General features: G+C 40.6%; 2 protein-coding genes across 2 annotated transcripts; both read right to left on the bottom strand.

Moving 5' to 3' along the window:
• Nucleotides 1-1,097: 1,097 nt before the first annotated feature.
• Nucleotides 1,098-1,767, bottom strand: LOC143888815 (uncharacterized). The gene is made up of 2 exons (XM_077393211.1): nucleotides 1,330-1,767; nucleotides 1,098-1,169 (listed from the first exon to the last, which is right to left on the bottom strand). Exons 1-2 carry the CDS (start codon nucleotides 1,765-1,767, stop codon nucleotides 1,098-1,100), a joined length of 510 nt encoding a protein of 169 aa, XP_077249326.1.
• Nucleotides 1,768-4,317: 2,550 nt separating this feature from the next.
• On the bottom strand, nucleotides 4,318-6,292 carry LOC143888814 (uncharacterized). The gene is made up of 2 exons (XM_077393210.1): nucleotides 4,502-6,292; nucleotides 4,318-4,368 (listed from the first exon to the last, which is right to left on the bottom strand). Exons 1-2 carry the CDS (start codon nucleotides 6,290-6,292, stop codon nucleotides 4,318-4,320), a joined length of 1,842 nt encoding a protein of 613 aa, XP_077249325.1.
• Nucleotides 6,293-14,120: the final 7,828 nt, after the last annotated feature.

Below are 14,120 nucleotides of genomic sequence, written 5' to 3'. Positions count from 1 at the left end.
TTTTGGCTCTGATCGATCAAGGATGGCCTCCTTGTGTATTTAAGCATGATATTTTTTTAGTTGGTCCAGATTTGTAGGTTCTGTTAATTTTTCACCATTTTCATTGAGGAGTCTTACGGCTTTTCCAGGCAGGACTTCATCAACAATGTAAGGACCAGACCAGTTTGGCCTGAATTTTCCTCTGGGATCGAACACCGGTGCTCGATAAGATTTTAAGACGAGATCTCCTGGTTTCAGGTCTCGAACCTTGACTTTCTTATTGAATGCCCTTTCGATTCTTCTCTGATACCCTTGGATGTGGTATAAGGCTCTGAGCATCTTTTCATCAATCATCTGCAATTCATCATGTCTGGCTTTGGCCCACTCAGACTCTGGCAGATTCGCTTCCATCATAACTCTTAAAGACGGGATTCTCACTTCAACAGGGAGGACCGCTTCCATTCCGTAAACTAGAGAGTACGGAGTTACACCTGTAGATGATCTGATCGACGTCCTGTAAGCCCACAAAGCATACGGGAGTTTATTCGACCAATCCTTATAAGTTTCTGTCATTTTGCTAATAATAACCTTGATGTTCTTATTAGCTGCCTCTACAGCACCATTTGTCTGCGGTCTGTAAGGAGATGACTTATGATGCTTGATTTTAAATTCTTCGCACAGGTGCACTACCTCTTTCTTGAAGTGAGATCCATTGTCAGAAATCAACTCATGAGGTACTCCATATCTGCAAATGATGTTTGCACGGATGAACTTCGCAACTGTATTGGAAGTTATGGAAGCATATGAAGCAGCTTCTATCCACTTCGTGAAATAGTCAATGGCCACCAAGATGTACTCGTGCCCACTTGACGACTTAGGATAGACTTTGCCAATGATATCAATCCCCCATACTGAAAATGGCCATGGCGAGGTCATAGAATGCAGCTCTGACGGAGGCACATGAATAAGATTCGCATAGACTTGGCATTTATGACATTTCTTCACAAATGCGAAACAATCTGTTTCCATTGAGGGCCAATAGAAACCGAGTCTAAGGATCTTCCTTGATAGCATTTTACCGTTCATGTGAGGACCACAAACACCTTCATGTGTTTGTTCTATGAGCTCCGCAGCCCGATCTTCATCAACGCACAGAAGCTGAATCCCATCAAAGGATCTTCTGTACAATTCTTCACCACAAATGATGAAGTTAGCGGCGAATCTCTGAAGAGTTTTTCTCTCTTTGCTGGAAGCTTCAGGGGGATGCCCCTTGCCTGAAATGAGATTTCGGATATCAGTATACCACGGTTTTCCATCTGGACATCGCGCTGATATTTCAATGGCATTTACATGCGCTGGAGCCCATTGCGACCTCACAGCTAAAGGCTGGACCTCCATTGTCTCAGAAATATCCAACATCGAGGCTAAAGTAGCCAAGGCGTCTGCAAAATGATTCTTGTTTCTCGACAGATGGGTAAATGTGATACTCTTGAATTTCTTGGCCAGAGACTCGAGATAGAAATTATACGGGATTAATTTTGATTCTCTTGTCTTCCAATTACCATTGGTTTGACAAATTATCAGAATTGAATCTCCAAATACATCAATCTCTTGGACTTTCAAAATTAAAGCTGCCTCAAGTCCTGCGATACAAGCTTCGTACTCTGCCATGTTATTTGTACATTCGAATTGTAACTTGATGGATATCGGGATATATTCTTTCTTGGGAGATACAAGCACTGCTCCTATTCCTTGTCCTCGATTGTTTACGGCTCCATCAAAGTACATTGTCCATCTGGTACTTGGAATTTCTTCTTCAAGTTCCATGATCTCTTCATCAGGAAATTCAGCCTTCAGAAAAGCATTCTCCTCAACAGGAGCATCAGCTAGCTGCTCAGCAATAACCCGTCCTTTGACAGATTTCTGAGTGACGTATGTGATGTCAAACTCAGATAACAATAGCAACCACCTTGCAGTTCTTCCTGTAAGGGCGGGCTTCTCGAATAAGTACTTCAACGGATCCATCCGTGAAAGCAGAAATACCTTATTCGACAAGAGATAATGTCTTAGTCTTTGAGTCGCCCAGACTAATGCTAGACAAGTCTTTTCCAAGATAGTGTACTTTATCTCGTACTCTAGCATTTTCTTGCTGATGTAGTAGATAGGCTTCTCCTTCTTAGATCCTACATCTTGCTGAGCAAGCATACAACCCATTGCTGTATCTGTGATGGACAAATACATCAACAATGGTTGACCAGGAATGACTGGGGATAAGACAGGAGGCAAAGACAAACACTGCTTGACCTTTTCAAATGCTTCCTGACATTCTTCATTCCATTTCTTGGAGGAATTCTTTTTCAATAATTTGAAGATGGGTTCACATGTCATAGTTAAATGAGATATGAATCTCCTCAAGTATTGCACCTTGCCAAGGAACCCACGAATTTGCTTTTCCGTCTTTGGTGGTTGCATTTCTTGGATAGCCTTGATTTTCTGAGGGTCCACTTCGATTCCTCTTTCACTGACCATGAATCCAAGCAACTTCCCTGACGTGACCCCAAATACACATTTATTTGGGTTTAAGCGAAGTTGAAACTTTCGGATTCGCTCAAAGAACTTTCTCAAAGCGACTGTATGCTCTGGCCGAGTCCTGCCTTTGACAATCATGTCATCGACATAGACCTCGACCTCCTTATGAATCATGTCATGAAGAAGAGTAGTCGCAGCTCTCTGATAGGTGGCACCAGCATTCTTGAGACCAAACGGCATCACTCGGTAACAGTATGTACCCCATTGAGTAATAAATGCCGTCTTCATCATATCCTCAGGCGCCATCTTGATCTGATTGTAGCCTGAAAACCCATCCATGAAAGATAACAGAGCATGTCCAGCAGTGTTGTCTACCAGGATATCGATGTTCGGAAGAGGAAAGTCATCTTTTGGGCTCGCCTTAATTCAGATCTCTGAAATCAACGCACATCATGACTTTTCCATCTTTCTTGGGCACAGGAACTATATTTGCAAGCCATTCGGGATATTCCACTACTTCAATGAATTTTACTTCAAGTAGTTTCTTCACCTCATCATGAACCTTTAACTCCCATTCTGTCTTGAGTTTTCGGAGTTTTTGCTTCTTCGGCTTGATGCCCGGAATTAGAGGTAATTTGTGTTGCACAATGTCTTCACTCAATCCCGGCATGTCATCGTAAGACCAAGCAAAAACCTCCTTAAACTCTTTTAGCAAAGTGATTAATTCTTCGCGTTCCTCAGGAGATAAAGTTTTGCCAATCCGAATCTCCCGAATTAAGGTTTCATCACCTATATTTACAGTCTCAATTTCTTCTTCGAGTGGTTTTGCTCGGCGAATCTCCTCTTGTTGAATCATGTATTTGATTTCAAGAGGAGTTTCGTCAGCTTCCTCGTTTGAGGGGGAGTCTTGATTATTATTATTATTATTTATTTGATCAGGCTTTGAAGCAGAATCAGAAACAGAATTAGAAATAAAGACAGGATCGTACACAAATGAGTCTTTTATTTCTTTTGCAGAATTGATGATTACATCGAATGATTCACCCACATCGGGCGTTACAGACTCAGAATTCAAATGAAATGACATGTCGACATCAGTATCAACATAGACAGGACTATGTACAAATGAAGAATCAGCGAAAACATCCTCTGACTGAGACTTGACAGGGACTGACTCTTCACCATCTTCGAGAACCACTCCAACCCCTATGGTACCTGCATTAAAAGAAAAGTTAGAAATGACAGACTTTGGGTTGAACTCAGAAACTGACACGTTTTTTGAAATGACTGACTCTTTTGAAAGGACTGGACTATACTGGAGGACTACTTGGGGTATAACCTGTGCGGTCCAATTGTCTAAAGGTCCAGTAGCTGGAGTAATGCAGCTTTCGGGGCTCACGAAAGGCACATCTCCTCCAATCATAGCGATGATTGGGGCCTCGACCTGATATAGGGAGTCTAGGAGATGCGGCTCAATATTTTCTACCCAATCTGTAGCTGATTTTTCTGCTATCGCTGGCAAGGTAAACTGCTCACTGTAAAAGTCTTCTGGTAACTCATCTGTGAAGAAGATCTCTAACCCTGGAAGCCTTTTCCCAGTCTTATCGCACCAGGTCTCAGAAAAACCATAGAACGGACAGTCTGCCCCTTCTCTTCTGAATCGGCCGTTCATAATCATGCTGTACGGTCCTGTCGAAAATTCTATACCCCGACGACGGCATTCAGCCCTCTTCAACATATACTTTCTCATTTCTTGAACCTCTTTTCGGGTTGGCTGATATCCTAACCCGAATAAGCCATCTACTGCTTTCAACTCTGGCCACTCAGTTGGGCCCTGTAGATTTCTTCCCAGGCCAGCTCCTGGGACATAACCATATTTTCTCATTATCTTTACTACTTGAGTGTTTGTGCTTGAGAGGAACATTATTTCTTCATTCATTGCTTCCCCAAAGGAAATAGTAGAGACTTCTAAAGAAAAGCCGGTTAAACTAACATCTATTGATTTTTCAGTGATCAATTCAGATGTTATTTGACCAATTTCCGGTTCAGGGTCGCCTCGCACTGTGATCACCCGATTGTTTCGGACGAATTTCAATTTTTGATGAAGTGTGGAAGGAACGACTCCAACTTTATGAAGCCACGGCCGGCCAAGCAGGAGAAAGAAAGATGTTTTGATGTCAAGAACCTGAAACTCTATCTCGAAAGTTTCACCTCCTATTTCGACTTCTGTGGCGAGTGTCCCGATGACATCTCTTCTGGTTCTGTCATATGCCAATATCCCCTGTTCCGACGGGATAAAATCGGCTGGCCCAAATCCCAGGGTAGTGGCGGTGCTTAAAGGACATACATTTAAAGCTGACCCATTATCCACTAATATCTCGGGGACCCTCTTCTTGTTGCACAGTATGGTGATACGGAGAGGTCTTGTGTGATCTCTTCCTTCTTGAGGCAGATCCTCATCAGTAAATGACAATGTTCTAGAAACCCTGGCCATTGCCACGAGATTGACCAACTCATCGGGGGTAATTTCAACTGATACTTGAGAGGCATTTAATTCTCGAAGCACAACCTGTCTGTGTTTCGGTGATGCCATTAGTAAACCCCAGATGGACACGTTAGCTTGTGTCTTCTTCAGTTGTTTCAACAAATTTTCTTCCTCTTCATCCACAGTCTGCTTCTGTTTCAGATTCTCTGCAGCTCTTACAACTTCAGCAGGATTTTCTGCTCTGAGTTCTGCAGGCTTGAAGACACGACCACCTCGTGTGACATGGCGGAGCTCGTCACACTGATCTTCCAGAAGCAACAAGTCTTCTTCTTCCAATCTTAAAACATAAGGGATCTTTTCTTTCATCTCTTCCTCCTCCTCACTCTTGAGGACATAAGAACAAGAACACTCAGAGGATCCTGTTAATCCTTCGTCTAGAGGGGATAGTATATAAGGTTTCTTGTTTTCGATCGCTTCATCTTCATCATCCCATCTCAGAACATACGGTCTATCAGAAATAACCGCACAAATACGGGAGTGATCTAAGAGGATTTCTTCAGTGAAAATGGCATACACGTTCGGGGGAGGCATTGCATGTGTAGGCAATGGGTTTCGAGTGACGTTCGGTGCTTCAACGGCAAGATCCTTTGCTTCTATCATGTCTTGGATCTTGTGTCTTAAAGCCATGCATTTGTCAGTCAAATGCCCTGAATTCTGATGATAATCGCAGTATTGGTCCTTCCTCCAATACTTGGGCAAAGGGTTAGGAAGCTCTCTAGGTTCCAACAAAGTGATTTTTTTATCTCTCAGTAACTTCTTCAAAGCCACTGATAAGGAGTAAGGGAGAGGGTCGAACTGACGAAAGACCTTCTTTTCCATCGGCCTCCTGACCTCGGTCACCGTTCTGGATGGTGGTCGGTCATAACCTGGTGGTCTGGCATAACTGGGAGGCCCGGTATAGTTAACACTGTGCACCTCCTTCGGTGCCACAATAGGTCTTTTTCCCTCTCTCACATCAGACGAAGGTCTTGATCTCAGCCCCTTGGACAAAGCATCTTCGATTTGAGTTCCGGTTTTGATTAGAAAATCAAAATCAATGAAGTACTGGATTGCCATGTGGTGATAGTATTGAGATGATAAGTTTTTCACAACAATCTTGATCTGCTCTGAGTCAGGCAAACGGTGAGTCATCTGCGCTGCCTTTCGCCTCCATCGGCGAATGAAAGAAGTGAAGGTTTCATTGTGCCCTTGTTTCAGCGCCTTCAGATCTCTTTTTGTCACATCTATTCCCTCCTCCATGGAGAATTGCTCAACAAATCTATTGGCAATATCCTCCAGAGTTCTGATCTCTTCGGTTTTCAAGCTTAAAAACCATTTCTTTGCTGTTCCAGTAAGAGATCTAGGGAAAAGAAGAGCAATCTGCTCTGGAGTAAGCCCATGCTGCGAGGAATAAGGGCTTTCAGATGACTCTTGGGACATCCTGTCCCATCATACTTATCATGATCCGGCATCTTGAAATTAGGAGGTAGCACAACTCCCGGTATTATCATATACTCGGCCATGTTTAATTTTTTCGGACCCTGCATTTTCATGCTCTCCATCTCCTGGGCCATCTTATCCAACCTATCGACTATCCCCTTGCCTTTATCCAGATGGGGGAGACAGTTCTCTTCTTCATATTGCTCGTCATCAGAGTTGTCAAAGACTGGCAACACAGGAGGCTGAGCCATCATAGGAGGTGGGCGAGGCATGATTGGGGTTTGCTGAGGTGCAGGATTTTTGGAAGTAGATTCTCTGTCACTCTTTAATCGGGCTATTTCTTCATTAATGGTACTCAATTGTAACATTATAGCTTTCATCATCTCATTGGTGTCCATACTATTTTGCCCATTCTCTGCCATCATTTCAGGGGTTGGTTGGACTGGTGAAAGTATTTCTTGAAAATTCAAGGAAGGCGATAAAGGAGAAGTAAAAGAAAAAGGTGACAAGGATTGTCGGCTCAGCCTGGAATCAGATGTCTGACGGGACCAGGTTGGTTTTGAAACAAGGATTTTCTTAGGAGCAATGGCTGCTCAATCAAGAATCCTGAAATGGAAGTATAATCACTAGATTAAAATTTTGATAATCGAGATAAACTATCTTGATCAAACAATGACAAAAGAAACAAAAACACACTTTCATTAATAAAATCCAAATTGTGATTACAACGGATGGAAAAAAAATAATCTCTGATCACAGCTGGATAAACAGACTGACAAGAATGGGAAATGCAGAAATCGGAATAACAAAACATGATATGGATCTTCAAGGTTCCTCAATCCGAGCTCTCCGGCTTGCGGGCTCTTCCGATATTTCTCCACGTCGGAATTTGCGAGATAAACCTAACCTCCTTTCTATATTTTTGTTTCCCCAAGCAGCCACAATGGATCGGACGAGATCAGGAGTAAGATCTTCACAAAGAGGAGGGACTATGATTCCGGGAGGACATGGAATTCCCGTAATCTGATGGAGAATTCGAATGGGTGCATAAAAAGAAGATTTCTCGGTACCCATGAGGTAAACAAATGAATGCGGGTAAGTGCTAGTAAAAACATGGAAACATGAATGACTTACCCAGCGAAACTGGCTCTCCTCTACATGTTGTAACCAATTGTGCCATTCATCAATGGACTGAGGTTGGTTGGCTATTGGTTTCCATGTATGGAAATTCTTCAGGGTATACGGATTTTGTTTTTGTCGCTGAAGAATTTGAAATTTTTCACCAAGCCAGACATACAACAACTTCACACACCCACAGAAATTGTCTTTGATATTTTGGGAAGCAATAAGATCTAGTCCCAAAAAGGTCTCTGCTAACATGGTAGGAATGGGATTCCTCCCTTTGTTAATTTGGTCTACCACAGTTAACAAGGTTAACGGAGCAACACGAGGGTTTTTCCGAATGACATATCGCGCAAAGACACTAAAAATCAAAGCATTGCGTCGACAACTCTGAAAACGAGAGTTAGTAGGATCGACGTTTTCAGAAAAAAGGGTGATGAGGTTTTGAACTTGTACACACGTATCCGTTAAGCATGAAAGTGCATCAACGGTTTGATTTTTGAATAGCTTGCAAAAAATGGAATGAAAGGAATCTATGTTCGAAGATTGTATCCAAAGTCCATCTGTTGGGAGCTCTAATAAAGCACACCAATCTTCGAATATAGGACAAAGCTCGAATGATCCAAATCGAAAAACATGAAGATTAGGATCCCAGAATCTAGCGGCTGCTTGGAGAAACTTCCAATTTATATCGGAAACACTTAAATGACTGAAGGCACAGATGAACCGATCAGCCATACTCCTATCCGAGGATTCTAGCGGAAGAGCCTCAATAGTCTCGCTTATCCAGCCTTTCAACAAATTATTCGCCATGATTTAACCTAAACACAAAGAATAGGATGGGATAATTAGGGAATGGAGAATAACTTGGAATAAACAAAGAATAAAGATGGACTTAACCAATAATCACAAGAAGGATATAATTGGCGACATCAAATGTTCCATTGATGATCAAAGATGATCAGAAACTCAGGGAAGAGACCACGGTCATAAAATGACAAAAGTAGATCATAGACCGGATCTAAATCTGAAAGGTGGACGACAAAAATGTACGATCAAGAAGATCAATAATGATAGACTATGGTCATAGAGACAGCAGACAGGCTATCTACCATATCTAAGACAGGACGAACAATAATTTGAGTAATACAACAAAAGAATGGATAAATGAGGCTTGAATTTAAAGGATGAAAACAGGTAATACTTATCATCATTAGGTCAAGGAATAAACCATAGCTATGAGTGTGACAGGTAGAAGACACTAGCTAGGTTTAGATCTGAGAGATGAATATACACGACTGATTGATTCAAGCTAGGAATCTCTACTAGAAAGTAGGTCCTAATCTTATATCAAAAGATATATGGACAAAATCTCCATGACTAAAGCAAAAGATAGGCCACGACCATGAGAGGGCAAGTAAAAGCCACTGGTCGGGTCTAGATCCGAAGAACAGACTGATATGACTAATTTGATTAGATAAGGAAGCCTCACTAATGAGTAGGCTCTAATCTGATAATCAAAATATAGATATATACATATATATCCTAACCAGGGGCACCAGCCCTAAATATGATCCCATAGAGTCAAGAAGCTTGACTCAAGACAGACATGTGAGTGTATTAGGACTGCGTCTGTAGCCACATAAGGTGAACTGCAATAATCTACGGATAGGACATGGCTCCTAAATCTAAGCTCCAACATGTGTAAGCAACACATGTTCGTCCTTATATGAATGCAATATATATATAAGCACATGCAGATCCTAATTGGGTTTTACTAAATCAACATATATATCCATGTACATAATATATGTAAAATGAAAGTAGAGCTCCGGACTCTATCAGGTACTATGCATATGATCCATACTTTAAGTATATAACACAAGTACACCGAGTGTTATATACAATATGCTTCATTGCTCAACGGCTGCTGTAAACACAAGTACACCGAGTGTTTACGACTGCAGCACTGGCGCATAGCTTGGTAATAGATACAACAGCACCATCTGGATAGTGATATCCCATGAGGCACGCATTATATCTATCCCGTGGAGCCAATAATAAGAAAATCAATAAAAGAAAATAAAGAACAAAATGATGTATGCTGTGCAATGTGTGAATCCCTTGTTTTAAACACCTATCTGGTGCCCCTGGATTCTAAGCAATTACATTCCCATTTATAATGATTTTAGCTCAAAATTCTTCAAAATTAATAACAAATGGCATTTTAACAGAGTTAGGCAATGTTCCAAGAACTCCCCAGCAGAGTCGCCAGCCTGTGGACCCCGATCCGAGAGAGGCGGCGGTGGACGTGTGCCCCCACGCGAGTCAGTCTCAGGATCATCCACGTGAATGGAGAGCTCTACCAAGGAACTCTCGAAAGAAGAAATGCCTCTCACAGCATGAGTGGCGATATAAAAGGTGAGATACCTCTCAATTCGGGGACTAGCCCAGATTCGAGGCGTACCTTAAACAAAGAAGAGTCGCCATCCAAGGAAAAAAACAAATGGGCCCTGGATCCCATACTATGCTCTGTTGCAACGGATAACCAGAGATATAAAATAAGGTTCGTGCCTGGTTACGAATTCGGAAGGTCTAAAGAGCACCTCATCCGCCCAAGTGCAAACACCTGGTCTCTTATGCCATTTACTTAATAATTTTGAAGAGTTTTGGACGAGAATCATATGAAATGGGAACACAAATCTCCGAGAAGACGTCTATCTAATCATGCATGTCTCGGAGGAATAATAAACACACATAAAAGAAATAAAAGTGTCACCTGAGAATAACTAGGTTATGAATGTCAAACCTAAATTGGTGTCTAAGTTCTGATGAACAAACACATGCATGACATACCAAAAAAGTATAAGGTCTGCGCAATAAAATAAGAAAACACTGCAAAACATAGAAAATGACTCGATACCATACAACCCTAAGACTCTAATCTATACCTAGGCCCGAGTCTTTAGATGATCTGATGTTCATCCAAAGAAGCCTACGTATCCCTGCCTCCACGAGAATCAAGGCAACGTAGTTCTTCGCACCTATTCTAAGCTATGATGCCTAAGACATCTAGACCTCTATCCTAGACTCGATCTAAAAGACCAGACTAGTTCTTAAAGCTTCTTGTGTGATTATTTAAATTCCAATGGATTGTAGATTTTAGGACACCCTATATGCCTTAACTAAATGCAGGTTAGCCCTCAGCTAATGCAGGTGGTTCCTATAATCTATGTGTAGCTAGGCTGTACGCCATAAGGGAAACAATGGGATCACTAGCGTATCCAAGACTTAATCATCAGTCGGCGATATGAATCGCCAACGGACTGGACGGAGGCGCTCCTATAACTCTAGGACAAACTCCTAACTCTAACACAAACACAAACAAACCACACAACACATCAAAGACAAACTCAAAACTCTAAAACTCTTTATCTAGGACAAACTACTAACTCTAGAGGAAGATCTTGTTGAAAACAAGGTTTTGAAGATTTTTGGTATTTTTTCTTAAAATGGGTAAATGATTTATTTACAAAGGTTTGGCTGGACCTGAGATAAGAATCTCAAGCTGCACTACGTACCTCGTGGAAGAGGATCAAGCCAACGTAGTTCGAAACAGAATTCCTAACTACTCTCCTAATGACTCAAGATTTTTGAGATTTTTGGTTTTTCAGATGTTTTTGTTGTTTTTAAGTGTTTTTGACTCGAGGGGAATAAATCCTATCATCATAAGGGGAGGACAGACTCCCGATATCCCGCAAAGGTTGGACAGCATCCTATGCTTTGCGGGGGAAAAGAACAGAAACACAGCTCTGCAAGGGTTGGACAGCATCCTATACCTTGTAGGAGCGGACAGAAAAAACATGATACGATGAGAGGTTGGATAAAATCCTAACTCCTATGATGATAGAATTTGATTCCTGAACAAGAGGACTGACTCTCTAGACTAAGGACGGATTCCTATGCTAGTGGGCTATCAAACTAAGATAAAGCTCAACAAGTAACAAGGAAAAGAGACCTTGCGCATATTTAGCAAAGGTAAAAACATCCAGCCGGGCCGGACAGCTACCTAGCCCTAGGGTGCAACAAATGTGCAACCCAATACCCATAAGGGTAAGGGGTATGTTGCCAAGCCGAGTAGGATGTTCTCCCAAAACCAAATGATGTACAAAGAGGAGGTTTAGCAAGAAAATGAGACTAGGTAAGTCTCTTAGACACAGAGGTGGGATAGAGAAAATACTAACAAGGAAAAAGAGACCTTGTGCATATTTGGCAAAGGTAAAACACCCAGCCGGGCCGGACAGCTACCTAGCCCTAGGGTGCAACAAATGTGCAACCCAATACCCATAAGGGTAAGGGGTATGTTGCCAAGCCGGGTAGGGTGCTCTCCCAAAACCAAACGACGCACAAAAAGGAGGGTTTAAGACCTATGAGACTAGAGGTAGTCTTCTAGAGGTTAACTCAGGTTGATTCATTAATGAGACAATGCCTGTCTCCAAAGATTTGGATCTAAAAGACTAGGCAAGTCTTTTGAGAAAATAGAATGCTATTCGGACTGCGCAAGTCCCCTAGAGATGGGCTTGGGCTAGCGCCTTCATAGCCCTACAAGAAAAGGGGATTCTAATATCTAAAGAAAATTAACAGCAATCTATAAGACTGTGTTAGTCTATCAAAGAGAGAAGAAAAAGCTGCCAGATAATTGCAAATTTCACTCTATTTTTATAAAAATAAATCAAGTGCTAAGCAAAGAAGAATTTTCAATAAGAAAACAATACACAATCTAAAGCAATCATAAAATGATAAACATCATTAATTAGTCCAGACCAGCCGCTGGATAGCCTAATAAAGTAAAATAAAACAATATCAAACACTTCTAAACCAACCACAAACCCCAATACGGGGACTCCAATGAAATCAGATGATGCCAAAGTAATCATCTGATATCATATACACATGATAATATTTCTAATCCCGCCTTGAGATCAGACAGTACTCATGTCGATGATATCGAATAGAGTAGTCATCTGATCTCCTTCTTCCTATTAACAATTCATTTAAAATAAAAGAGAAATAAATATCATAAACTTCTAGATAGTCTCACCTGAATAATCCATTCATTACAATCTTCAAACCCTAACTCAAAGCTTAGTATAAGAGAAGAATATTTAAATTTTTAACAGATTATAGAAATGCATCAAATGATATTTCCAATTTATTGAAAGAAGCATTTATTTAATATAGCTAACCAGTCAAGTGCAACTAGATTTAAAATATGATGGTCGCTAGATCAGTGAATGAATTCTCTATTTTGGAAGATCTTTCCTTTTTCCTTTAAATAAGAGTAATAAAAAAATAAAATAAAAAAAAAAGATGTGAGAGTTGTACATTTTAAACAAGTGTTAGGGGCTGCTATGGTATTGCTATTATGAGTCAATCCACACAAAGAAGCAGTTGTCCAAAAAGATAAGACAAGGTGGCCCAATGCTCTCAACAGAACACGACTGTGTTGACATATTTTTGCAAAGAAAAGAATTACAATAATGGGAGTTATGTTTATGTAGTTAAGAAAACATAACTATTATAGTATCAACTATCAATATGCTAGAATATGTAATTCATAGAGAGATAAAAAAAAAAGAAAATCATTTGAACCATACAATTGCCTAAAACATGAATAATTTGATGCTTTTCGATTAATTTCAAACATGCCATCTCTCTGAAACTAAATAATGATTGTCAAATATTTTTAAGCATTCCATACGCATCATAAAAATTCTCAACCACGGATTCATTGCTGTATCATGATTCTAGAGTGAAGTGATTGCTAGTGATTCAAATTCTCATTTCTCAATTCAAAGAATCGTGTATAAAATGAGACATTCTATCCAAAACCACAAAATGAACCTAAAAAAGAACCTAACAGTTGATGGAAAAAAAAAATCACTGGTCAATAGACCATTAAACCAAGAGCAACACCCTTAAGAAACAAATCCAATATGATACTATGTTCTATTTCTCATGTCTACTGGCTTAATCTATTCCCCTATATATGGAAGGATATGAGCAAGAATCCAAGATTAACTTAAGCACTTAAAATTGAAATCATATATACTAAAAAAAAAATAATAATAATTAGAAATCTAACATAGGACCTGGAATTAGATCTAACATTTAAAGCTCTTCAATGACTGCTGATGGAGATAAAACTGATGGAGATAAAAACATGATCTTAAAAAAAAAAAATTACAAATCAATACTCTGTTAAAAACATGATTTGAATTTGTAATGAAGATTACCTCTTTAACGACTGCTGATGGAGACAAAAATGATAACCTTTGCCGGAGCACGGATGAGATAGCCGGAGAAGGGAAATTTCGAACGTTTGCCGAAATCCAGCCGGAGAAAATGGGAAAGAAGAGATTAGGGTTTCAGATCACCGGTTGAATTACCAGCAAAGTTGATCGGAGAAATCGGAGAAGAAGAAATCCGCCGGAGGAGGATCGGAGCCGGAAGTTGCAGAGGAGTT

The sequence above is a fragment of the Tasmannia lanceolata genome, unplaced genomic scaffold (assembly GCF_043159265.1).
Source record: "Tasmannia lanceolata isolate RefF3 unplaced genomic scaffold, GAP_Taslan_0.1 ptg000012l, whole genome shotgun sequence".
Taxonomy (NCBI): Eukaryota; Viridiplantae; Streptophyta; class Magnoliopsida; order Canellales; family Winteraceae; genus Tasmannia; species Tasmannia lanceolata.
Note: the sequence above shows the minus strand (reverse complement) of the source record. Positions and strands in the feature narration are given on the sequence as shown.

Bases quoted from the DNA above. Each gene is read 5' to 3' on its own strand.
- LOC143888815 (XM_077393211.1), bottom strand. From the start codon at position 1,767: ATGTACTTTGATGGAGCCGTAAACAATCGAGGACAAGGAATAGGAGCA. The intron at 1,170-1,329 runs GTAAATGCCATT...TTTGTGGTGAAG, and splicing joins CGCAATGGGCTCCAGCGCAT to AATTGTACAGAAGATCCTTT.
- LOC143888814 (XM_077393210.1), bottom strand. From the start codon at position 6,292: ATGGAGGAGGGAATAGATGTGACAAAAAGAGATCTGAAGGCGCTGAAA. The intron at 4,369-4,501 runs GTTAGTTTAACC...GTTATGTCCCAG, and splicing joins TCACTGAAAAATCAATAGAT to GAGCTGGCCTGGGAAGAAAT.